The sequence below is a fragment of the Balearica regulorum genome, chromosome 7 (assembly GCF_011004875.1).
Source record: "Balearica regulorum gibbericeps isolate bBalReg1 chromosome 7, bBalReg1.pri, whole genome shotgun sequence".
Classification (NCBI taxonomy): domain Eukaryota; kingdom Metazoa; phylum Chordata; class Aves; order Gruiformes; family Gruidae; genus Balearica; species Balearica regulorum.
In genome coordinates this window covers 35,861,301-35,887,374 of record NC_046190.1, presented here as the reverse complement: position 1 = coordinate 35,887,374, position 26,074 = coordinate 35,861,301, and the positions used below count along the sequence as shown (strand labels likewise).

The window sequence follows — 26,074 nt, the reverse complement described above, 5'->3', positions numbered from 1 at the left end:
AAACCTTGGGCACTACTCCTTTATGCAGTTGTGATAGATTGTGGTAGTAACAAGGAAGAAAGCTGGAACGATGAATTTTAGCCTCCACAGCTTTACACAGTGTTGAGAAATTATTACGCACAACTTATCAAAAGGGTTTAGGAAAGATCGTAACCAAATAAACTAATCTACTCATCTACCCTTTTCCCCTTAAACAAGTGAATTTTCCAAACTCATTCACTACACCAAGATTACATAGAACTGAATCAGTGTTCATAGGAGTTACAGTACAACCACCTTTATTGAACCATAGTACAACATCTTAAACCGACTGTAGTCTTGAATATGTAATACATCCTTAGGAGTAACTAGTATAAAAAGTATCAACATCAGTGGTTTGAATATAAAAATTTATTTAAAGTCAGAGTATGCAACAAATAAAACCTACAGAAAACAGATTTTCCCATCACAATCTGTTGCTTACCAAATAATATTGTGAAAACACATTCCTTCAGTCATTATAAAGTTCTTAAAATACAAAAGAAATTAAATTTCGTAAGAAAGTCTAGTAGACCAGAGACTGTTTCTTCCAGGATGTTTTGTAGAAGCAAGGCTATCCTTCAATACATTCCACGCCATCCTCCTCCACCCATACTGCCTTGCCCATAGTATCCTCCACTATTTCCACTGCCACGACCTGCAAACAATTGACACAAGGTCACGCATACATACCTTAAAAAAAGAAAAAATGTGATGGGTAGTACAGAACAGTTGAATATGACAACTTACACTAAAACAACAGTACTTCAGCACTACTTCTCTAAATGAGCATTCGCTGCAGTAGCAAAATGCGTAAAACTCCAAGTATTTACGGTTTCAATTCAACCACTACCCGCCTTCCTGTTCTCCCGGCACACAAAGCCTCCCCACCCTTCCCCATCGTCCGTTGGAAGACGGACGTTAGCATACGTTTAAAGACTACATTTAAAACAAAACTTGTACTTACTATATCCACCCAAGCCATCGGGAGTTCCGTATCCACCGCTGTAATTGCTACCCATTCCCATTCTACCCACGGAGCCGTAACCTTGATCTGAAAGAGCAGAAGCGCATCGTTACAAGCCTGGGACTTGTTAGCCTCGGCAAAGCGTCGGCTAAGCCTGGAATTGATGCGTACCCATTCCGTCTCTGCCATAGCCTCCCATTCCAGAACCACCTCCGGCAGTTGAATTCAGGAATAGTTCGATATATCGATGCTCTGTAGGAAACAAAAAAAGCCTTACTTTGAATTTTGTTTCAGAAACCAGCAGCAGAGATACAAAACAAAAAAAACCCCAACTTACAAATAAAAGAAGTCCCCAAAAAGCAAGTTTGAAATGTCATAAATTGCAAAAAGTCTGAAGATTTGTATATTAAACTGCACAATTAAATGCAGTTTAAACCCTTATATGCCCTGCTAAAGGCTGGTGAATGAAAGCTTTAAGTGAACATGACACTCACGCATGTGGTTTTTATCCTTAGACATGGCAGCTACTGCATCCTCATGTGTTACAAATTCCACATCTGCTTCTCCTGTGGCTCTTCCATCTGCCCCAATATCAATGTGAACTCTTATAGGGTTCAACGGTGAGAAGAACTAAGAAAAAAACCCCAAAAAATCCCATTAATGCAGAATTCAAGGCAGGTACTTTTTTTTTCCATCCCAGTGGTTGGTTAGTGGAGCATTGCATTAATTTCATCTCATCCTACTACATAAATTACTGATTTCCAAAGTACTACTTAGTGGACCTTCAACATTTCATCAATCTACACTTAGAATCTATTATTATTACACAACTTGGAAGAGCTCCAGCTACAAAGCTCAAGGAGCTTTCTTTTTAAAAGCAAAGATACAAAAAAAAAAAAAATTCCTGCCCACACACACATCGCTTTAAGCAACAATTTTTAATATGATGCCATCCTGGAAAAGGCAAGTAATTACTTTGTTTTTGAAGAAGCAGAGCCAAATAAGATTTCTCAAAGCAGGGACATGTTTATGGAATTCACGACTGCTCTTCCTTGCTACAGAATTCAAAGACACACCATGGTTATTTCTGACTAAGACCCTTTTTACCAAACAGTACGTGCAAATGAAGTACTACTCATCAACTTGCAATAACATGCTCTGAATCAATGCCTGAAGTTTGGCCCTTGTTCTCAGAGAGTCTTTCGACTAAAGAAAACAAATCAAACCGATAGAAGGAAATATAGCTCACTTTAAAACAAACAAAAAACAAACACAAAGAACCCCCCCCCCCAAAAGAAAATAAGCACAAGATTAAGAATGGAGTTTGGCATATATAACATACAGGTGCAACCAATACAGATGGAGCCCCTCTGTAGAGAGCCTATGTTTAAACCAAAAACAACTTTCTATCCCAAGAGAACTTTTCCTCTACAACCACCACATCTATACTGGCACAAGAACATATTCCTAAAATCTTGCAGATGTACTTTTATCTGCCACCCTGATCTCTTACAAGTAACGCGATACCGTCCCCTGCAACTGAATGCAGCTCCCTACAGTCTTCCCACATTCCCCCTCCTGAAACAAGTCTCAGGTCAACAAACAAATATACAAACTATGAGTTTCACATCTGCTATCACTCTTTTACAAAATTATAAATCTTCAGTTAAGCTTAAACAAACTTCTGAAAGCCTTAAAATGAGGATACTGATTGCAACAACTGTTCTCTCTCTCAATACACCTTTTATGGAAATGACCACACAGAGAGTAGGGAGATGAATGTTAAATATAGTTTGGCTGACTTCTTCAGTAATCTTACCTCAGACAACACCTTTATAAAAGCTCATTTATTGCTAAGCTTTGTGAAACTCACACAAGGGGCCATGACTTTAGTCAGCAGTTGCTATCAGTCACTTGTTTGAGAGCTTAATTGAGTTTGGAAGAAGAAAGACAACGTACAAACTCTTGGCTTTAGAAAGCCCTTTTCCTGTTGTACTTACATTAGCAATATCATTTTCCGTTGCTCGAAAAGGCAGTCCTCTCATGTGAACAAAATGACCGCCACCATGGAAACCTGACCCTGCATCTCCAGCTACACCATAGCCGTGTCCTCCCATGCCTATTAAAAAACCCAAAACAAACAAAACCACACGCCTGTAAGATCATCATGAAAAGCCAGGGAAGTCATTACTACCGCTTTTCTCAAAGTGCTGGCTTTATGCCACCGAACGTACGATGTTTACACTTCCTGGGTATCAACCTGAACACCTAACCAGAAGATTTCCTACACAATGCATTTACTGTTACCTAAGATTCCCCAATTCCCTCTTTTTTAAACAACCTTCTTTCTTTACAAAATAATCTAATGAAGAAAGTTATTATTTCTGTCTTGGAAATACTATGTCTTACAACTCAAAGAATACAAAAATCTTTTTAAACAAACTATTAAAAAAGTAATTTTTTTTTTTACCTCTCCCATCTCTCATTCTGTCATCATAGCCATCATTTCCATAGCCATAGTTATTATAGCCACCGTAATCATCAAAGCCACCATATCCTGTGCAATGGAGAGAAAGAAAGCAATGATTACACTCTTACTGAAAATTCACCAAGCGATGCACAATTTTTCAGTCTTTGGGCACCCAGAATTTGCAAACGGCTTCTACAGACTGTTAAACCTGGATTTCTGAACAGAGTGCAAACGCAAAATTCCTTTTATATAGCAAAAAGACTGAAACATGCAAGTGAGATGTAATTCTGCTGTAGTTTCCTTATTACTTCCATTAATCTTAAATACTGAGTCAAATTTTCCGATACATTACAAGGTAAAATTTTTTGAGAAGCGTGTCAAACCTAACGGGTACTGCAGCTACTGCCATTTCTTTATTTCTTGACAAAAATGTCAGAAACACGAAACTGACAACAGAACCTCCATTCATTAGATAAAACATACCACCGTCATATCCACCACCTCCTCGACGCATTCTGTCATACATACTTCCACGCCCAGCTCCATAATAACCCCCTCTTCCTCCTAATGGTCTATCATATGGTCCAGGTCGTTGTTGTCCCATCATTCTTCTTGGCATGTCACAGAATCCTCTGATTTCGCTCTTACTACTTTTGAAGATTTCAATATATCTAATAAAAGAGGATTTTCAAGGTACCAATAAGAACACACGCATAAGCTGTCTGAATATTATAAAAGGCCATACTACGTTTTCTATAACTAAACGTACAGTCCAATAGAAGTGTCTAGAGATACCATACAACTTAAGTTTCTCCTCAAAACCGTAAGAATCTTAAGTGTATAAAAGAAGACACAAAACACTTTGGCAAAGATTACTACGTGAAAATTCTAGCTGTACAAGTTAAGCAAAAAACATGTCTTTCCAGTATGAGAAACATACTGTTGAAAAGCATTTATCACAAATTACCCTACACGAGAATGATTGAAACAATTTTCCGAGTTTAGCAAACTACCCAGAGCAATACTGTCTCCCCCACCCCCCAAATCTACTGTATTCCCCAAGTTAACTTAGGATCAGTTATAAAAATTCTTAACAACAGCCAGTTCCATATAATGGTCCCCAACCCCCCCAAAAGCATTACTGACCCACAACCCCCAAAAATAAAGATTTAACACCATCCCAAACTCTCCATCCCCACCTGTGCCCTATTCTTTCCTTGTGTTTCCCCAGAGCATTTTCTGCTATCTCCTTTGAAGCAAACTGCACGAAGGCCTCCCCTGTGCTTCTCCCCTGGTAGTCCAGCGTCAATGTTATCCCATTTGGCACGATTTCCAACCCTTTAACCCAAGGACAAATAACCCCATCAAGGGGAACAGTGTTAAAGGCTGAAACATTCCCATCTGTAGCAAATACTTAAAGCATATCTAAACAACACAACGAAAAAGAAAACCACCTTCTTTCCCCCATCACCCAATAATACAAGCCAATGATCTTTCATTAAATATTTACGGATTTAGCCATACTTCTTTTCTGTTTAAGCTATACAAAAATACAACCACCTAAGTTACGCAAAGAAAGTATAGCTACCGATCAAGCAATTTAACTGATCCAAGCGCTAACACATTCAGATTATCCCAATATGCATAACATGTTTACCACCTCAACAGAATTAGATACATACTGTGTTTTACTATGTCTACAGTTACTTGTACTTCATTTACAGGGCATAATTCTTACTTAAGATAATCTAACACAATCCCTCCCATCCACCCCATTAATAGCTAGTGCGAATTAAAATGCGCAAAACATTGTGTAAAAGAAAATTCAGTCGCTATACTTTGACTATACTAGAGGTACCTTGGAAAAACTGAACAATCTCTTCTTTGCTGCAACCAAATGGCAGGCCTCGAAGTCGTACCACTGTTCCATCATTAGTTGTATCATTCGGGCCATTATGTTTTCCACTCCAGTCCATCTTTTATTCCAATCAAACACTAAAAAAAAAAAGAAAAGAATTTTGAGACTCCACATATGCCCAAGTCCCTCCCCCTCAGAAGAAATCTGGCAGTTTTTCTTCAGATAACTAGGGTTACATATAATGAACTTTACTTCTGTTATGTTTTTAAAACTGCACTTTATCACATCGACAGCACGGCCCCATCTAAACCCACCCCAAACTCAGCGTGTAGGGAGAGCAGCACGTGGGTAGGCACAACACACGAAGCTCGTTATTTACTCAGAGTACGCTGAACGTCCGTCCTATAAGGTTTTGTAGTTTGTTTGGGTTGGTTTTTGTTGGGTGGTTTTTTTTTTTTCAAGCGTGACAGCTGAAGGAGGGCTAGGAACCACGCCACGGTTCCTGCGTGGAAAGACAAGGCCTTCCTTTGTCTGCAAACAAAGCGCCACGGGCCACGCTCCCCGTTGTTTTTTGTTTGGGTTTGGGTTTTTTCCCCCTACCGGGAACGCCAGCGAGGCATTACCTCCAACGGCCAGGGCCCGGGAGAAGGCAGGATCACCTTGAGGGGCAGCGGGGTCGGTGCCACCGGGCAGCCAGACGGGCCCCGCGCACCGAGACCCCGACGGGGAAGGGGGGCTGGGGGGGGTGTCGGGCTCGCGCCGGCGCCTCGGCAGGTGCGCGCGCGCCGCCCTCCGTTGGTGTATTGGGGGAGGGGAGGGGAGGGGGGTGTGTTACCGGTACCGGGAGCGCCCCCACAATGGGCCGGGCGGCCGCCCAGCTGCAACCGCCAAAAAACAGCGATCGCCGCCCTATCCCGGCATGGAGCGACACCGCCCCGCCCCCCCCCCGCCGTCCTTCCGACCCGCGGCGCCGACTACCGCCGAAATCGCGGCCCTGACCCGCCGCCCGCTCCCCGGCGCCATTTACCGCGCCTTCCCAGGGCCGCCCCCTCCCACCTGCCCCGCTCCCGCCCAGCTCCCGGCCGCGCCCCGCTGCCACCTCTCCGCCTCGGAGGAGCCGCCTGGCCTCCACCCGCGCACCCTCAGCCCCCCAGGAGCCCCTCCGCCGCCGCCGCCCGCCGCTCTCCTGGGGCCGCCGCCACCCTCGGCTCCACCACTCAAAATGGCGGCCGCGCTCGGGAACGAGGCTCCGCGGAAAGGCGCCACGCCGCCCCCTCCCCCACGCCGTCCTCCGGGAACGCCGCTGCCCGCGGGCGTGCGCCGGCCCCGGCACCGCGCCGAGGGGCGGAAAGGCCCGCCCGCCTCAGGGCCCGAGCCCCGGCTGCTATCGTCACCCCGCCTGCAGGCGCCCCGGGAGGGCCCAACCGGGGCTCGCTCAGCCCGCTCCCCCTCTCCACTCACCAGAAGACCCTCGCACACCCCTCGACGTGCCCCGGCAGGAGCTTCTGCCGGGAAGGAAGCTCCTCTTCACTTCCAACCGGCCGGCGGGCTCGAAACCTACGCAACTAAAATGGGCAGGATGGCGCCCCGACCGCGCAAGTATCGCGATAGCCACACCGCGCTCCTCACACCCGGCTGGGCGGCACCGGCACATGCGCGCATCCGGGGAGAAGCAGTGACGGCGCATGCGCGGCGGGGCGGACGGGCAGTTCCCGCCTATTCCTCTCACAACTGCGGCTGAGGGACGCCGGGGCGCATGCGCCCTGAGATTGTGGTCACGCGACTCCTCTGTTCGCTTGGCGCCAAGCGAACGCTGAGTTGGGGGCGCGCGGCTGGCGCGGGTTGCTGACTGCGGCGCGTGCCCGTAACGGCTGCTCGCGGGCATCGCCTCACACAGGCGTCGCCTCACACAGGCGTCCCCTCACAGGGGCGCCGGCGGCTGGTCGTGCTCTCGAGTGTGCGTCCGGCTCCCTCAGCTTAGGAGGGAGGATGGGGAAGGTTGCCCGGTATGGGCGCACGCAGTGGCTGCCCGCGTCTCCTCAGCTTTGCAGCTGTGGTAAATGTGCGGCAGGCCGGACCCACGGGGAACCTCGCACAGTTCCTGCCCTCCTAAGTGCCTCAGTGCGGGACAGGCTGGGCCGGGCGTTGCGTTAGAAGGGCCCGTTAGAGCGTTCTGGGAGCAGGTAGCAAGCGATGTCAGTGGGAGGTTAAAATCTTAAAGAATTGAGAGCAATCGGTACTGAGCGCTGGGGGTGTGGAAGGAGGTTTGAGTCCCTGTACGTGCTCGGAAGTGACGGGATATGGGGGCCGCTGGCACCTCCTGCCGTTGGGGAAATATTAACTTAGAGCTCTGATTTCATTTAGGGATAAAGCTGGTTAGGAAGTACCTTGCAGAAAACCGCTTCAGACTAAATAGGTGCAAACGACAATGCAAATTCCCATTTTTACGGTTGATGCGTTTACAAACCGGCCGTTTTCTGGAAATCCTGCGGCAGTTTGCCTGCTTGAAAATGTAAGTTTTAAAAAATAACTATTTTATGAGGGACTGCAATGGCATTTACTGTTCTTTACTTCACCTGAGCACTCAGCACTGCATTACACTTTGCTTCCTTTACTCAGGAGTTACGCTTGCAAGTGTTTGCTGTTGCTTCAGAATGCAGAGTAATTACAGGTACTAATTTTCGATCATAACGATTTCATACAAGACAGACTTTGTATTTTTTGTGGGTCTTTTTAAAGTTTTTCTTAAAGGAACATACAGGTTTTATTCTGAGTTAAGTCAAAAAGTAATCGCTTAATTTCTTCAGCCAATGGATTCAGAGTGAAATCTCTGAAAGGAAATGGAATAGCATAGAATCTGTAGGTTTTGAATCAAATGTTAAAGTGGGAGGGTTTTCTTTTTTTTTTACCTCCCCCCCCGAAGGAAAGAGGGGGAGGAATATAGACCTGGTTCTGAGTCTTTCACTGCTATTGAGTCAGGTTCAGCTTTAGCCAAGTTTAAACAGCCAGGTTTTATTACTTCAAAGATGTGTGGTAGTTTTAGTGCAGTTGACAGTAGTCATCTTCCTTGTCAAGGTGTTCTGAACAGTTGGTACTAATTGGTACACTTGACAATTTCTACCAAAACCAAATTACTAAACTAGATTAGAAATTTATAGGCCTTATTTGTATAATAATACTTGAGGAAAATTGTAAGTATACAAATACACGTAGAGCAGTCAATGGCAATAGCTTGTACTGACAATATGAATCCTTTCTAAATGTTCCTAAGCCCATCTAGATCTCATACAATACAGCCTACTTACCAGATCAGCTAGGTATGACTGAGAACATCTCACTTCAGAGGTAGTTTTGGTCCCCTAAAACCTAGAACTTATTTTAAAACTATGAGCTTCTAATTGAATTTTTATATTAATTTTACTTTATTACATTAATATATTGTGGGGGCAACTTATTTGCATGTTGCCTTTGAAGAAAGATTTTAAAGTTTTTTTTTCTACAGTACTTGGGGCCCATAGAGGCTTTAGTGTCAAAGTTAAAATGGAGATTCAGTTAAAGCAGATATTCTAAGGCATAATTTTATTCTAAGCTCAAAGAAAATATGGTGCAGCTAGCAACAATATTTCTGTTCTCTGTTCCCTTCAGAGTCAGCAGATGCTTTACAAAAACTGTTGAGAGTAATGCAAGAATGCCAAACAAGCCCTTTCTGTTTTTTAGAAGTACCACAGGATGGCACTATTTCAATAAAGTTCTATTATTTTTAATAAAGCTTTGGTTGGTCTTTGTTCTGGTTTAGTATCTTTTAGAGTAATGACAGAACTATTTTCCTGGAATAAAGGAGAGGTAAAAAGTTAGAATGTTGTTTAATCGCATAGAATTCACTCTGCAAATACAGGTCTATGATACATATCAGTAATTGTTTTGTATCTGTAGTATGGGATCATTAGCTGAAAAGGATTAACGTTATTAAGGGAAATAAGTAATGTTAGCAGGGCAAATTTTTATCCATCAGAGCCTGAACCTGACCGACTCCACTCAGTACTTTGTTTCATTTATATTTCACTATTTCAAAGACCAGATTCTCAAACCTGGGCAGTGAGTGTAAGGGAGAAAGAGCAATGGAACAAGGGTGAAGTAGAATTTTACACAGTCGCTGCAACTCATGTATCCTGGGTTCAATGTTCACTGATTTAAATCTTCAGGCAGTTAGAGCAGAATGTAGCAAGCTCCAGCATTTTTGTTTTTCAGTTTATCTCCCCTCGGCTTCTACTAACTTACTGTATTGTTCCCATTGTTCAATGGGTAGTATCGAGGGTACAGCCATAAGTGCTGATCAGTCATCTTGGCTGTTGCCGTAGCCATTACTGCATACCTCTTGCTGGCATGGATTTTTCAGAGTTATAAAAAGAGAGTTGTAGTTATTTTTAGATTACGTTAATAATGATTTCTCAGTGTGACTTTAATCATAACTTTAAAAAAGATCTGTGTTCAGGGAAAGACTGAGTTTAGGGTTTTTAGTGATTTTATTTTCCATGTATTCCATGAATTTGTAAACTAATAGGACAGATATTAGAAATGCCTATGTATTGCAATGATTGAACTAGTTATCCCATTTTGTGCCTAAAGGTTTTTTTTACTCTCAGAAGGTATTTTGAAATAAAAATAGATCTATGTTTTATTATAATAGAAAATGAAATGACTGTATTTATTTGACGGAGTTTGATTCTGCATTTTTTGGCCTGCTTTTATTTGGATTTGTTGTTTCATCATTAGGACTTGGATGAAGATTTGCACCAAAAAATCGCAGCAGAAATGAACCTTTCAGAAACTGCTTTCATCAGAAAACTGCGCCCTGGAGATGACTTTACCAAAAGTGAGTGGTTCTGTTTACCCACCAAAATCTCTTCCAAGGCAATAGGAAGACACTGTGGGTGATGATGGGAGAGGAAATGGAGAGACACTAGGAAAGATAGAAAGTATCAGACAAATAGAGAGTCCAGTCAAAATCACTTCGTGGATTAGTTTTCAGCTGAATCTGCTCACTTTGGAGTTGTGTGGTGGCATGAGCCAAAGGGCTGGAACCCCGCTAGCCTGGGGTTAGATTCCAGGTTGAGGTATCATCTTGGCATGCCCTCACTTTGATACGGCATTGTGGCAGAGAGAGATAAACAGCTTTGGGGTTATCAGCTGTCTGAAAGAGGTCCTAGAACAGTACGCAAATAAACTGTTCTTTATCATTTGGTTGGTTGTTCAGGGAGTGGGATTTTCTGCAGTCTCTGTAATTAAAGAGGATTTTCTTAAAGCATTAACTATCATCGCTTACTCCCGTTGTTAATAAACTGGATTTTTTTTTTTTTTTTTAGGTTTAGACTAAATGCTTGAATCAAGTAGTGATAATACTTTTCACTTTTCGTGTTAACACTTTGCCAATATGTTTAATACATTTGTTTGTTTTCAAGTTGTCCATATCCAACAGCGTGTAAAGCGCCAACTTCTTTCTCATTAAAGTGCTTTTGATATTAATGGGAGTAGAGTTTGTGACATCAGACCCACACAGCTGCTAAAAACATGCACAATTTTTTTGGAAAGAATTTAATCACTGAGCTACATCTGAGAATGTGTGTGTTGAGAGGGTGGTGGAAGCGAGAGGAGACCAGGAACATCAGAATTTAATTCATAAGACTATCGTCTGCTTCTGGAACATTAATTGGTGTAGTAAGGGCTCCTGGACAAAGAATATGCTTTTGCAGGAGTAGGAGTTTGTGATCCGTGCATTTCTTTTAATTTTCATTAAGAAAAAATCTATATTATTCTGTGGATACATTGATTTATAAGAGTACAAAATGTCTTCTCAGTCTGAGTACAGCTGTATGTCTCAAGCACCCAGGCAGGTTTTCTGGGTCACAGAGCTTGTCTGCTCCAGTTGGTCATGGCTGACTCCATTTCCTCCTGCTTTCAGCCACAATTTCCACTTGGGGGAGTGCATTAACGCCACAGGGCCGGCTCACAGCTGGGTTCTGTGTCTGCCCTGTCTCAGAGCACTCCTCTGCCATCTCCATTAGTTTAATCACTAGGTTTTGTGGGGATTCTATTTGTTTTCATTAGACAGGGAACTCTGACTTTAATGCAGTAATTTTTCACAGGGGCAATGACAAGACTTGTTTGGGTTTTTTAAAATATCATTTGTTTCTTTTGCATCTTTTAGTTGTGTTTGTATGGTAATCACTTGAAATATATTTTCATAAGCATTATCTTAAATGCCATAGTGCAAGAACTCTCCAGAAGCTATAGGAAACCAAGTATAGTGCCAAGTATAAGGTTCCAACGTTTTTAAGCAACAAATAGAAATATGATTTCTAGTGAAATGAAGGGTTAGTGTACATTAGAGGTTTTTACCAGACTTGACTGGTGGTTTAAGCAAAGAGCATAACTGACCTAGCTCTGGTACAGATTCCATTATACCAACAAAATTAACTTGAACCCCTAAAGGGTAACCCACCCTGCAGGTGTATAGATTGCGACTGTGAATTCATAGGATTCCATAATACACAGGGACACAGAGGCTTTATCTTCTAAATTCTCTATTACAGATTACCGTGAATACCACAACAATCACTATTAGCAAGTATGCCTATGATTAATAAAGTGAATATATATATATAACTCCAGGTATTGCAAAGTGTTGTCAGTGATCAGTGGTATAGTAGGAATCAATAATAGCAGCAAGAAGTATATATATATTATTACAAGTTACTGCTAACTTATGACCAGTCAATAATCAAACATCAATAATATAACAATAGATATACTTATGATAGATTATTTGTGTATGGTACCAAGCACATTGAATAGATTCTAGGGGGGGGAGGACAAACAAATCCCAGAAGGGGACCCAGCCATCCCAGAAGTGGGAAGACAAAACCAAGCCCAGAAGTGGGCCCAGAGGGGGACCAGTAAAATAACAGTCTCACTTGAAAGGCGATCTTTGTCACAGAGTTTGGAGTCAGCCATGTGTCTCTGGCAAGGGTCCATGATCTTGTAGAAAGTTCACGCAGACCTGTTTAGGAAAGGGAAAAATACATGCAGCACAGAAAGTTCTTGGAGAGAGAAGCTTCATTTTGAGTAAAAATTTAGTAATTTTTACATCATGGAGACGTAAAAGAATGTAGGACACCACCACTTCAAGAAGCCAATAGATGCTGTTAATTTCTATTTTTCACCTGGAACAGCCAATAGATTATGATGTTTTCTATTCTCTCAGACCAATTTTCATTTTTCCAGACCGTTTTCCTGTTCTTTCAGTTAGAACAACCAGTGACAGTGACTGATTCTTATATTCTCAGGATGTTTTCCCCTTTTTCCAGACTATTTTCACGTTTTCAGGTGAAGAGTTGCTGTTACAGTTTGTTGGTTTTGTGCTTACTGATGATATTTCAGCATGTCTCCGGTTTCTGTCTACCCAGCAGCCCTTCGAAGGTGCCAGCTGTGCTTCTCAAGGATACTTCTGGTTCCCAGGCTGGCAGGCATTTCTACAAGAGCAGCTCCTGTAACAAAGTAGCTTTCCTCTTAGTAGTACACTCCTGTTGTTGACCTGACTCAAAAGCAATAGCTATTCCAAAAATCAGTGCAAAACAAGTTCCTAAAAGAGTGTTTAAGAGCAAGGCTGATTATAATGTGCTTTTGATTAACTGAAATGTCATCACTCTGTATGAAGTTTGGAGATAAATTGAAGAAATAGACTCCTTCCGCTTAATAATGTTAAATAAACTTTATTTTCAAGGTTCCTGCTTTGGACTCAGGTGGTTCACCCCAGCCAATGAAGTTCCTCTCTGTGGTCATGCTACGCTTGCAGCAGCTGCTGTGTTGTTTCACATACAAAGTATGTTTACAAGCTGTTTATTACTAGAACTTTTTAGAAAATTTACTTCTAATTAAGATCTCTGTTTTCTACATCAATGACAATTAAATGTTCAGAACATTCAGAGAACACATATGGAGTATGTGTTAGGTATTGCCTTTTACAACTGCTCTGTAATTGTAAGGTTGTAGTCTGATGCCTACACTTGGATTCTGATGCCCGACTATTACTCTTAAGAAAAGTGCTAAGTATGCAAATGTCATCTGGGAAAGGTACAGTAGAATTTGATTAACAGAAAATATTGTTCTTTCTGTTAAAAGGAAATTCTCATTCATTCTAGGAACATGCAGGAAAGATTCACTGGCAGTTTCTGTGTTTATTAGCCTCAGCAGATTATTTATTTACTTGGGAATTTTACCTCAGAATACAGGTTTACTGTAGTTATATTTTAGCTGCATAACTAACTTTTGTTGAATATACTGAGCTTCTTCAAGCACTATAATAATTTAGATTCAAATTCTTATGTTTGATCATGTTGCAATGTTCTCTCTGTAGAAAACAGAAATTCAGTTCTCACATTTATGACACTGAGTGGGGAATTAAAAGCCAGACAAGTGGAAGATCATATTGTCCTGGACTTACCACTTTACTTAACCTACCCACAGGTCAGTCAAAAACTTACTCATCAAAGGCTTTCACGGAAAGTATGTGTTTATGTTTTTATGCGTATATCTGTCTGTCTGTAGTTGGATAGGTACCTACATATATATGTTCTGTTTTTTACAGTGTGGTTTTTGGTTTTTGTTTTCTTCAGGTACTTCAGGAAGTAGAAGAGTTAATAAAGGTAAAAGAAAAGAATCTATATGTGATCTTAGAAGCACATTTATAAGAGCTAGACTCGTTTTTATATATTAAAATGGCTGAAGAGTGGTGACATGGCATTGCTTGGTGTATTCCTGAAACACTTGAAACACTTAATTTTAAAGGTCCGAGTCATGCAGCTCAGGAAATGAAGTTCTCCAAAATGCTGCAGTTGAACTTATGTCTCCCACTACCATTGACTGGAGCATCAGTCTTTATTTCAGTGGCATTTTCAGCCTATTATATGCATCTGAGGGCAATCTAGTGTCCTTGCCCTCCTGTAGGTCCCTGAAATTCTTTCCAAGTTGACATATACAGAGCTTTTAGCAACTACGCATATCCATTCATGCACTTAGTGCGTTTACTTTTCTTGTTTGCTTGTACTTGAGGGCTGCATGAAAGACCTTGCATAAGCTCTGTTCTAGCAGGGAATTTGTTAGATGAAAATGTTAAGGAAATAAATAATATTTCATGTTCAAATTACAATGTTTTTCTTTGTCTCCTTTAACTTTTCCACCAGGCAGCCGTTGGTGACATGATTGTTCAAGATCTCCGTTATTCTCCTGACACAAAGAAACTCTTAGTCCGCCTCAGTGATGCCTATGAAAGGTGTCTTACACTTTTTTTTTAAATAATCAAGTGTGCAGAAATTGAGTCTGCTTGTTTAACCTTTATTCCTTATATACTAGGCTCTTTTATCTAGGTTTAAAACAGGTGGATATTGAAAACTCTAATTTAAACTCCCATGTTAAATAGTTATTTTATCTTCCCATGTTAGCTTATTGAACCTGCAAAGCTGAATAAGATCAATGTGAAATCTTTCTCCAAGAAAAGGAGGTGTAGGAAACAGTTCTAACGATCATGTATTTTCCCCATCCATCTGAGTAAAAAAAAGATCCAGTAACCTAGCACGAAATTAGGAGTCTTGCTTCTCAAATGAGTAAGTGCATAGCTGTAGAGGTCTGCTTAGTGAGACTGGGCACATTGACAGAATGCCATTCCCATTCATCTGTAATCTGCTTACACGTACTTAACAGCACCATAAGTAGTTTTACAGAGGAAGTTCCAATTCAAGTGATTTCAAAGCATTTGTTAATCTCAGCTGAATTTCGTTGTTAAATATCATTTGGATATATTGTTGAAACAAATTCTTTAATCAGGCCAAATTACTATTATTTTCAGTTTAAATTTGGCCTAACTAATGTTTAAAGATTGGGCTAGTGGGGAGATAGAAATATTCTCAGCTGAGTACTTATTGGTTTTACTCTTTCAGGCTTTATTTTGTAGGGGGGTATCTGCAGCTTCACAGACTTGAGACTGTTGTAGAGTGCTTTAGAATCCCGTGAAGATCTGAATGGTGTTAGTTGTTTGGTTGCTCTGAAAGGAGGTGGAGTGCTTACTCTTTGCATTCTGTAGCGATGAAGTATTTCTTTCAATGATTAAAACATTGAAACAAGAGCATATGTTTTTATAGCTAATATTCCAGGATGCTCTGTTTTCAGAAGTAAGTAGGAAATGCATGGCTTGAGCTTTTTTCTCTACTCACTCAGAATGAATTATATTCAGGGTAGTCTTCTGTCAAATGACATTGGGAGGACAATGCTACAAATCTTGTTTCCTCTTAACATTTTCCCATGACTGTTTTGGGATTGTAGAGAAGATGGTTTTGTAGTTTTCTGTTTCAATACTTAAATTAATGTAAAATGAAGAATACAGGCTATTAAAATTCTATAATTATATTCAAGATCTGTGTTGGAAGAACTGCAAGTGAGTGCACAACGCTTTTTGTCAGCTGAAAAGACAGGAAAGGTGAAAGGACTCATACTCACTCTTAAGGGAAATTCCAGTGGAAAACATAAAGGCCATGATTTTTACTCCAGATATTTTGCACCTTGGTATGGAGTTCTGGAAGACCCTGTTACAGGTATGTGTTTGTGTGATAAGCAATTCTTACTCTTGTTTCAGTTCAATTAAAAGATTCTGATTAAACTCCATGATTCTGGTTTTGTGCTTTGGAGTCTCTTATAAATGACTGTTTTATATGGACAGCAGGAGTGTGCTCATTAAACTAAAAACTTTCATGACTGATGCCAACTTACTCAGAAAAAATCAGCTTCTGGCTGTCATCAGGCCAGATATTCCTGTGTCTTGTTCACTTTTTTTTCCCTGAAGTATTCCAATTAGAGAAAAGCTAGAGACTAATTTGGTATTGAATGAGTATTGCAGTAGAAGTTCATATCCACTTCTGTTGGTGTTCTGTATTTTTTTTTTTTTGTGCTTCAGCTGAGATATCTAGTTTCATGACATTTATTGTGGATATTCTCAGGCCTATGAATAATATGAACTCAGCTAGTTGTCTGTTTAGGGGGAGGAAGGCTAGTTCTCTGCCCATTCCTTTGAATTTCCACTCAGTAGGTGTGATGATGATTGCTGCAGAATAGTGCTGTTTGCTTAGGTACCAGTTAATCACGGGTTAATTATTAGTCAGCTGAGAACTTGGTCAAAAATGCTCATTATGTGTTTTGCTAGATAAAGAGAAAACTTTCTTTGTTAGAGTAATGCTAGTTATTCAGCACTGCTAGCTGAAAGAAAGGTTTACAAAGAAATATAAGAAATACAATAATAGGGGTTTTTAAGCTTTCAGTCCTGCTTTCCTGATAAAGCTAGGGACAGTCTGGTAGACATATCTAATCCCAGAGCTCATTTCTTGAGATTTCTGCAAAGACTAGTATTGATATGTAGGAAAAGATAGAATTTTCCTGAACCTCTGAGATTTTTCTAGTCTTATTGTAGCTTACTGTTGCTTGTCTTCCATCTTTAAGTGTCCTTTCTTTCACAGAAATAAATCTTTTTGTTGTATTGCCGAAGTATACTTTTAGCAGTGTTAACGGCTTTTTATTATATTTCTTTTGTAATGATTTCTTAATAATGCTATGTGTCCTGGTGTCCTTGAGCCCTGATCATTGTAGTTACTTCACAGTAGGGTTTCTGGCAGAGTGTCTTTGCAGCTAATGTAGACTGAAGCAGCATTTCTAGCTATGAGTCTGAGAAATCATTCTGAATTTTTAAGCCATCTGCCAGTCAGGAAACAAGAAACTGGTCTTTTATTTTTCAGAAGCTGTGGTGAGACCTTAAAGATGTTGAGTTACTTCCTGATATTTACTGGCATTCAAGACTGAAAAATACCTGAGGTTTTGTTGTGAAAACTGTTAGCAGAGGAAATGCTTTTGTTTTACACAGCGACTTCTATCCACTTGTTCCTATTCTTAAAAAATACCCAAAAGCCTGTTCAGATTTTTGATGGGTAGCTGTTCATGTTTCATTGAATAACATCATGTTTAGATGAATAATATATTGAATTTAATATTTTGAGATTCTGTTATTAGGAAACTTCACTTTAGGTGAACAAATGAGTACTTTGGCTCAAGTTTTTTAATCGGTACTATCTGGTATTCCTACCAATTGTGGCTAATTACGAAGCCCTCATCTATCCAAAATTTACACTGAAGCCAGAAAATGAGGAAGTAATACTGCTTTATTGTAAATAAATGAAATGTTAAAGCCTGAAGTTCTATCTGCTGTGCAAACTCTTAGGTGTTTTTGCCCTAGACACATATGTGGTGCTTGATGTATTTATGGCGTTTACATTTGGAATGTGCTTGCTCTATAAAGTAGTGATTCTAATTTAATTCTGTACTTTGTTTTCCAATTTCTTGTAAGGATCTGCCCATGCCGTTTTAAGCAGCTACTGGTCAGAGCAGCTGGGGAAGAAAGAAATGCTCGGTAAGAGAAATGGTTTTCTTGCAAAGCTGCCCGTAAGAGCTACTCGCTAAAAAAGAAGGAGTATTATTACTACAATCCAAAGTGTAGCAATAACTCCCTATCCATTTTTTCAATATTAATATAATATTATGTAATATTTTATGTGTGAAGTAATCTTTAAGAAATTGCTTTCTTTTCCTACCCACCAACATGACACATCATGCCTGCAGGGAGTTTGAATCTCGGTTTCTGGATTGTAACTCTCTGCAGTTAGTTTTTGATCTCAGCTTTTGGATTTTAGTTCTTATGACCTTTCATCATAACTGAAGGTTGGTGAACTTGAGATTATGTTAGTTTTGTGTTTTGATTGAATTTTACTTCTTGGTCTTTATGGCTTGCACTTTGGGTATTGGGAAAAGGTATTGGTATTTTTATTCACAATGTGTACTTTCCAGTAGAATTTGGACAGTGTTTTCCTTTCCTATCAGGTATATTAAGGTGAGATTGAAAAAAGTCATATGGTTTCTTCCTGATTTTGGAATTTTCTTGAGACTTACTCCAGACTGATCCCTTCAGTGACTTCTTTAGGAAACTTAGGTCTTAGAATAGCTAGTGTTGTTATAGCTAGATAAGAAGAGATGATGTATTTTTAACATTTAGATTCTACTCACAGAATGTGCTTTATGGTATAGGATTTTTTTCCTGGTTTCTGATACATTTGTGTATTTAGGTATAAAGATCAGTTTTCCTCAGGATGATTATTTTTTACATGATAGCAAGGAAGGATATAAGAAAGAATAGTCATGTTACAAGAACAGAAAAAATGTGACTGACAAATATATAAGAATGGGGACAAGATACATGGGCATTGGCAAATTTTATTTGTGATTTTATTTGCAGTCTTACTTTTTAAATGATTAAGCCTTAAAGGAAATTGAGATGACTGGACCTCTGAAATCAAAGAACAGACTTATTGGCATCCTTTCAATGAGAGATGCTTATTAGATCACATATTTGTTGTTAAGCAAGAAACTGATGAACTTGATAGAAAAAAAATGAGAAACTGTTGACACATGACAACACTAGATAAAGAGGCATTGGGTATTTGTTTGCTTGTTGTGTTTCTAGTGCTTGGCCAGAGAATGGAAGAACAACAGAAGCGATAAAAAATACCCTCTGGTTCCCTAAGAGAGGGCAGGGAATTGCAGTTCTTTTGTGCACCTGACAACAATTAAGTCTTTGGTAGTATTTATAACAGAGATTGGATCATTGATCTAATAAGGTTCCTTGTCTATAAAGGTAAACACTTTTCCAAACAAACAGCTACCTTGAATATAAACCTTCCTATGTTTGGTCAAATGACTCTCAAAACGGATTTTCTTGAGAATGATAAAGTCTTTAAAGGATCTCTTTGTGCTCCATAGCTCAGTATGGTAATCCACAATGACTGAGACCTCCTCCATCATGAATTGAAGGAAAGGTTTAACATTCTGTTCTGAAAATCTCTTATTTGCACAAATCCATAATGTTGGGGTGAAAAATCCCAACATATTTTCTGAAGAGGAGAAACTGTCTTTGATAATGCATCCTTATAGACTGGCTGTTTCTCAGAAGACTTTGACATTTTCAGAGGTTAATGGGGAATTTAAAACTCTTCCATGCCATCTATAGACACTGCTTCTTTAAGTGATCAGACAGGAATTCTGTCTGTATTTTTAGATTATACTTTCTACCTGATTTGCATTTTCATGTATTTTGTATGTACTGTACCATTTCCTGTTTTAGAGTAACTATCTCAAGCAGCAAAGGCAGTTGATACTGTAATCAGCTTCTCTAATGTGGTTAGCACCAAAAAAAGTCCTATCTGCACACAAGATAGGTTGTTGGTTGGTTGTTTGGGTTTGATTTTTTTTTTTTAATTTCATGCATATATGTCCTCAAACTTCTTTTGTGGTAGAAATGATACAAAGCAGATTTAAAGAGAATAAGTTCATTTGACATGTGATCAACATGTGGTCTCTATGTGTGTTCAGGAGAAATAACTCTACCTTACGTGCACGTGACTGAGGGGTATCAGGTAGTACTGGTGCAAATTCCATTACTAATGAGATTATTTGGAAAAGATGGCTGGCAATCAAGAAGATTCCATATCACCAAAGATTAATAAATAAGAACATTTTTTGACTCTTAAGAAACTTTTGCGGTAGCTTCTGTAATAGCCGATACCTTTTATTGCAAGAATAAAAGAAGATTTTCTTCCATGAAGTGAAAGATCTGTTAGTTCCAAAATAGATCAGATATGAAATAATATAAAAATGGGGAACATTACATCTATTGTCAGATCTCTCTGGGTAATGTGACCTCTAGGAGGAGGTCAGCTACATCTCTGCTGAAGTATCAGACATAATTTCCTGTGTTTGGGTTCTCTTCCTACTTTTATTAGACCAAATTGTCTAATAAACCACCACCCCCATCAACTACAAAGAGAATTTTCCAGTCTTTTTCCAAGGTGAAATACTTTATGATCTTTCTTGAAGATCTTTCTTAGGTTCAGTATCAGTCCTTGCCTTTTTTTATTTGAAGAGTGTCTGCAATATTGAAAAAAATATAATCTTTCATATCAGATCTATAGACTTTCATAATTGCTAATGAATGTCTAAGATAACATTTATAAACATGCATAAGGAATTCTATATAACCAAGCAGATTATAGAGGACTTACAGAGGACTTAACAGTGTATTGTGAAGAGAAGGGGCTTTATCCAGGACAGTTTTTGATCGCAGGTGAAGCTAGAGGAATCTTTCTGTACCCGTTTACTTCAAACAGCTGTATTAATTTGTGGGGAGATTTTGTCCTTGTTACTGCCTTTAATGTCTCTGATTCCTTTGCAGTACAGAACAGGTTTATAGCATTTGAGGGGTTGTTTTTTGGGGGGAGAAAAAAACCCCAACAAAAGTACCCTAAACCCCAACCTTACTTTAATAACTGTAAGATTATACATTCACAAATTTTGTCAGGATTTCTTTCAATACAAAGTCTGTCCCAGCTTCTAACTTTTCAGTCTCCTCAATTTTTTTTTTTTTTGTGTGAAGAAGTTGCTTTATTAATGTAGAATAAATCTACCTGTATTTAAGTTTTTGCTAATTTGAATTAATAATTACTTCTCATGAAGTGAAGAGTTTTGCAGAGTTGTAATTGCAGCTTTCATCTTTCTCGGGTAATCTCAACATATAGATTGACCACATCAGATTTATACACAAGTGTAACATCTCTGTCAAAGGATGTCTTTCCCTCCATCAATCACCAGATTTATCCACCTGCTTTCTTAGAATAGAAAAAAGTCCTGGAGATCTTAACTTCATTTAAGTTAAGGAACAAGTGCTTCTTTCATCGGTCCTTTTATAGGGTTTAGAAATTCAGCCAACATAATGGTGATTTCTAAAACTGGGTATTTTTACAAGAGTGGCACTTGTTCCTGAGATGATGTCATTATGATGACATCATGAAGAAAATCTTACTCCTCAAATTCTGTAAACAATAGTTATTTAGATACAGCTAGGCTGATAAGAAGCTCCTCAAAACAACAGGGTAATATTAGTACAAGGCCACTGGTCGCCTTGTGAATGCAGTGATGCATGATTCTGTGATATCATCACACTCAATCTCACCATCCTTGTACCTACTCTTAAACTTTCCTGTGTCTCAGATTAATCACAGAGGTATTCAGGGCACTGAATTCAGCTGTTACGTATTATTTCTACAAATCAAAATTTTCATATTTGTATATAAAACGTATAAGAAGTGTATGTAGTATAAGATATTCCTAGTAAATACAGACATGGAATGGATGTACAACAACTTTGTGATCCAAAAGGCAAGTGCACATCAGAGATGGCTTGAATGTCTCTGGAGACATTACTATTAAATGAAATCCTCTAGTTAATGAAATATTCCGTGCAGGTCTGTTTACTTTCAGACATAGTGTGAAATATCAATGCTTCTGTGTGAGAGAAAGAAAAGGTGAAGTATTATTTTCATAGAAGCTTGGGTAAAATTTTCTTTTGTGGGTTTGTTTTTTTTTCTTTTCTTCTTTTCTTTTACCTTGAAGGTTTCTTTAAAAAGAAAATAAAATGGACCAGTATCAAAACAGTCTCAACAATCCTGCCATGAAACCAGCACTGGTTCCGCATTTAAAGAAAGAAAGAAAAAAACCCAAACCAACCAACCTCTGAACATTTGACATAATTGATAATTAATATCTTTTATTTAAATTTGCTGTCATGAGGGAGTGGGAGAGTTTAGCTGTGTATCCCCACTTGGCAATAATAATTGAACAAATTTAGCATGGTCTGGATCTTCAGGTGTCCAAAATATTCCAATTGAAGGCATTACTGCATACATAGATGTTGTTCTGACAAGTTAATAACCAGTAGTTGTATAAATTGAAAAAAACCCAGTAAGTATCAATATAAATCTTTCTGTAGCTCCTGTTTCGACTGTTTTGGAGTGTTTTCCCTGTCTGAAAAACTAATATCCTGCTATAAGGAAGAGGTTTCTTGTCAGCCGTGGCTGAAAATTGTTTTAAAGCACACAGCGTATATGCCAGCTGTTAAGAGATACTATGCTGCATCAGGATATGAATACAATCTGTACCCAGTTTACAAATTGTGGGTTTGTAAGGAAGAACATGCCCTTTGGCTTTGAACAACTTTTTTAGTAGTTGGAGATTCATTGAGGAAGGAGACTGTGAACATTAATGCCTTGTCATCCATTTACAGCCTTTTACAAAAACAATGCTATATGAAACTCAGACCTTTGCTAAATGACATCTGAACCAGACCATTTTCTGACCAAGTAGTTGTGCAGCTAAAAGTGAACTACTGAACAAGTCTATGGACTCAACGTGCTGTGAGCATTATCGTCCCACCTGTATATGACTAAACAGTTTAGGCAAAACTTCAGTTTTGTAATTATTTACAAGTGGAAAACTATTTCTGCTTAAATTTCATCCAGCTGTATTAAATGATACATTCAGGATTATATAGATCAGTATCTGTTCCTGTCTATGTAAGAATTTGATCTCAGTTTGTGACAGCTGACGCAGCATCTATGTTTCTTTTGTAGACTTTTTCCACTGGCTGCTTGAGTTTTATTTACGCATTAGCTAAACACATTCTTTCAACCTAGTGTTCAATACCAGTAAAGTAGTTCTTCATTCTTATGTTCTTCCTTCTTACTTACAGAAGTTGTCTGTGCCATGAATGGAAGAATTCAAAACTTCTTTAGATACACAAAGGAAACTTGGTTGTCTACATCACAGCAAACTATCTTTCACTACTCGTATTAACTAGCATCTTTGTCAGACTCAATAGACAAGTTCTAGTCTGAGTTACACGCTCAGCTAATCTTCATCCACAAAGACAATTCATCCAGGGTGTCCCTGGTACAGTGCTTGCCTTGGTGCTGCTTGCCTTCTGGAGACGGAGGCCTCGTTTCCCTGAGTTTTCATGGATTTGTAAATAATTTGTAATAGATACTATTGTTTTAACTGTGGATTCTTCTTTCCATTTAGCTTTTCAATGTTCCCGCCGTGGAGGAGAGTTGAAGATTTCACTGCGTAATGATGGAAGAGTTGATATTGCGGGGCAAATTGCTATTGTATTAAAAGGAAGCCTGACTTTCTGAAGAAATTAACACTAACAATTTCTTATCCTACACGGTCAAATTATTCATATTATGCTGATTATATCTTAGCTCTAGGCAATGAATTGCCACTGTCCTCAAAAGTCTTTGATTACTTATTGTCCATTTTAAAAAAATGCTTGGAAATGCTCACTTCTGATCTTCAAGATCCTTAGTATTGTTTCTTCATTTTCATCTTGCCACTTATATGTATGCTGACCTCAGAAACTGTCCAAGGACAGCTATCTTGTTTTTCTGCTTTTAAACGATTCTTTCTTTATTTCCATACTCTGTGTTAACAGCCATTCCTACTTCCTGCACTGAATTGTAAACTTTCTGATTGATACAATAATCAAACTTTTTCCATTTTCAGTCATTCTCCATGAAATCTGACTACAGTCCTTTAAAAAAAATCTTTGCCATAGATTGGAGTGATGCTCATATGTTTCATAATTTACTTGAATTAAAATATGGAAAAAGAAAAAAGGTTTAGAAATGTGCTTCATGGTTCTCTTGAACGCTGTTTTTCAAATATGAATGGTATTACAATGGCTTGTAGTACTGCTGCTTAGTCAATATTTTTTAATTAAAATTTTAGCAGAAAGATGTAAGAGACGGACATAGCGATGCACATAAAACTGGTTAAAATCTGAAAGAAAACTTTATTGGTACAGCAATATCATTTACTTTTTCAAAGACTGAAGATTTGCTCTTGAATTAAAAAGCTCTTCTGTAATTTTCTTCATGAAATGTACTGCTTCAGATTTTGTAATTTTTTCCTTTAGCATTCTCATCTTTCTCTGGATTTACTAGGAATATTGAACTGTTTCAGTTACTCTAGCTAAAACTTGTCCTAAGCTTTGCTTTAGTTCTTTCTCTTTGCGATAGTTCAGGATGAAGTATTTTGAACTCAAAGGCACTTTCATACTGTGGGAACAGCTGGATGTCAGCCCTTTATAAATCATGAGGAACTTAGTTGTGCCAAGTTTCCCTATTTCCAGTTACTTTTAATTTTATAACTCGTAACTTAGATCTTTCTTAAGCCCGAGTAGCTGGAGGCAAGTAACAGTGTGAGAATCCTAGGATTCATTTGACATAAAAGTTTCTAGCTCCTGTCACTGCACAGAACATACCGAAAATATGATTTAAATGCACTATGAAGCTCAAGAGCTAGATGGCAAGCAAAAGGAATTGCCAAATGGAAATGCACGTTCTTCTGTATTCATTCTTGCTGAAGTTCATGGACCTGAAATACAGTTTATAAATATGGACTCATGATCAGATGCAACACACGGCTATGGAGGCAGCTTAACAGCAGTGTTACAGTGGCATATTTAGTTGCCAGCTTGACCTTGCCTTCTCACAAAGCAGGTTGATTACTTTCTGGCTAGTGACCTGGATCTTCTTGAGGAGCAATACTGCAATCTTGTTTTGCTGCATTTGCTACTTTCCTGTGGGTTTACGCAAGAGTGAGTCTGCCCATAATCTGAGATTCTGTTTTTCAGCCAAAAAAACCCTCTCCTTAAGCATATACATGAACTAAAGAAGCAATTATTGTTCACCCATCCACATTTAACAAATACACAGTACAATTATTTTTTTTTACTCAAGAGGACTAATAATGAATAAAGCCCAGTAAATTTTAAATATACTTGCTATCTGAATTTCCTGACCAAATCAATATCTTTGCTGCTTAATGCATTTTTTTTTTTTTTAATAGTTTACTACTACTAAGTCTCTATTTCTGTTCAGGATAGAAAAATCACCAGAGCTCAGGTGGGAGCCTATGCAGTAATATGTTTGTAATCAACGGATTAGTTAATCAGCCATGATTTATTAATGATGAATTAATTATACCTGATTGTGCAGTTCTGCTGCCTAAATGGAGCTTTAAAGCAGTTATTTTATTAATCATCATTGCGCTAATTGCAGACACTTACAGAAGGATTGCTAATTAAACATGCAACCATATGCAAAACAAGCAAGGCTGCTGAGAGTGGCAAGAAAAAGAGCACTCATTTTCTGAGTAGCAACTTTATTCTCATGAAATATTGTGTAGTTGACCTGGTGATCCTAATAACTCTCTAAGACTTAATATAGTGTATATTTTCAGTCAACGGTAAAGAAAATTAATTGTTGTGACAAATTCTGTCCATCTTTCCTAGTGAAAAAAATAGGTTGTGCGAGCTTCAAATTATTTAGCATTTCTGTGGCCTTGCTTCACATTTTCAGGCAAAGGATTTGCCAGTTGGTTTTATTAGCTGTTTATAGTTACTCTAACTTAACTATCTTTTGAGCAAGATCCTGAATGCTAAGTTACCTTAGCACCATACGTGATGTCTGATTATGCTTGACATGAGAATTTAGACTCAAAATCGCATGAGTTTCACATCAAGAAAAAAGAAGAACACAGTGATGTTTAAATAAATTAATTTCCAAGAGCTGAAGTCTGCACAGAAAATGCAGAAAGGAAACTACTTAAAGGTAGGTTTCTGTGAAGAGACTACTATCATTTAAATAAACATTAATGCTACTTGATCTTCAACCTATGCAGCACAATTTTTAGGTCCTTATAATGCTAAATACAACCTTTGAGT

General features: G+C 38.9%; 2 protein-coding genes across 9 annotated transcripts; one reads left to right on the top strand and one right to left on the bottom strand.

The window, feature by feature from the left end:
• Positions 1 to 261: 261 nt before the first annotated feature.
• HNRNPH3 (heterogeneous nuclear ribonucleoprotein H3) lies at positions 262 to 6,903 on the bottom strand. Of its 5 annotated transcripts, none has more exons than XM_075758877.1 (10): positions 6,775 to 6,903; positions 5,314 to 5,450; positions 4,655 to 4,793; positions 3,939 to 4,126; positions 3,456 to 3,542; positions 2,986 to 3,104; positions 1,480 to 1,615; positions 1,157 to 1,237; positions 986 to 1,072; positions 262 to 676 (listed from the first exon to the last, which is right to left on the bottom strand). In XM_075758877.1, exons 2-10 carry the CDS (start codon positions 5,429 to 5,431, stop codon positions 600 to 602), a joined length of 1,032 nt encoding a protein of 343 aa, XP_075614992.1. In that variant the 5' UTR covers positions 5,432 to 5,450; positions 6,775 to 6,903; the 3' UTR covers positions 262 to 599. The 5 variants fall into 5 exon arrangements, with proteins under 5 accessions (XP_075614992.1, XP_075614994.1, XP_075614997.1 ...); XM_075758879.1 differs by having other exon boundaries at positions 3,984 to 4,126; XM_075758880.1 differs by having other exon boundaries at positions 376 to 711.
• A 174-nt stretch (positions 6,904 to 7,077) lies between these two features.
• Positions 7,078 to 25,623, top strand: PBLD (phenazine biosynthesis like protein domain containing). 4 transcript variants are annotated; one of them, XM_075758883.1, is made up of 10 exons: positions 7,078 to 7,589; positions 7,678 to 7,825; positions 10,087 to 10,186; positions 13,094 to 13,192; positions 13,727 to 13,836; positions 13,986 to 14,015; positions 14,553 to 14,641; positions 15,778 to 15,956; positions 17,753 to 17,815; positions 23,368 to 25,623. In XM_075758883.1, exons 2-10 carry the CDS (start codon positions 7,742 to 7,744, stop codon positions 23,478 to 23,480), a joined length of 867 nt encoding a protein of 288 aa, XP_075614998.1. In that variant the 5' UTR covers positions 7,078 to 7,589; positions 7,678 to 7,741; the 3' UTR covers positions 23,481 to 25,623. The 4 variants fall into 4 exon arrangements, with proteins under 4 accessions (XP_075614998.1, XP_075614999.1, XP_075615000.1 ...); XM_075758884.1 differs by having other exon boundaries at positions 7,079 to 7,270; XM_075758885.1 differs by having other exon boundaries at positions 7,083 to 7,154.
• The last annotated feature ends 451 nt before the right edge of the window (positions 25,624 to 26,074 follow it).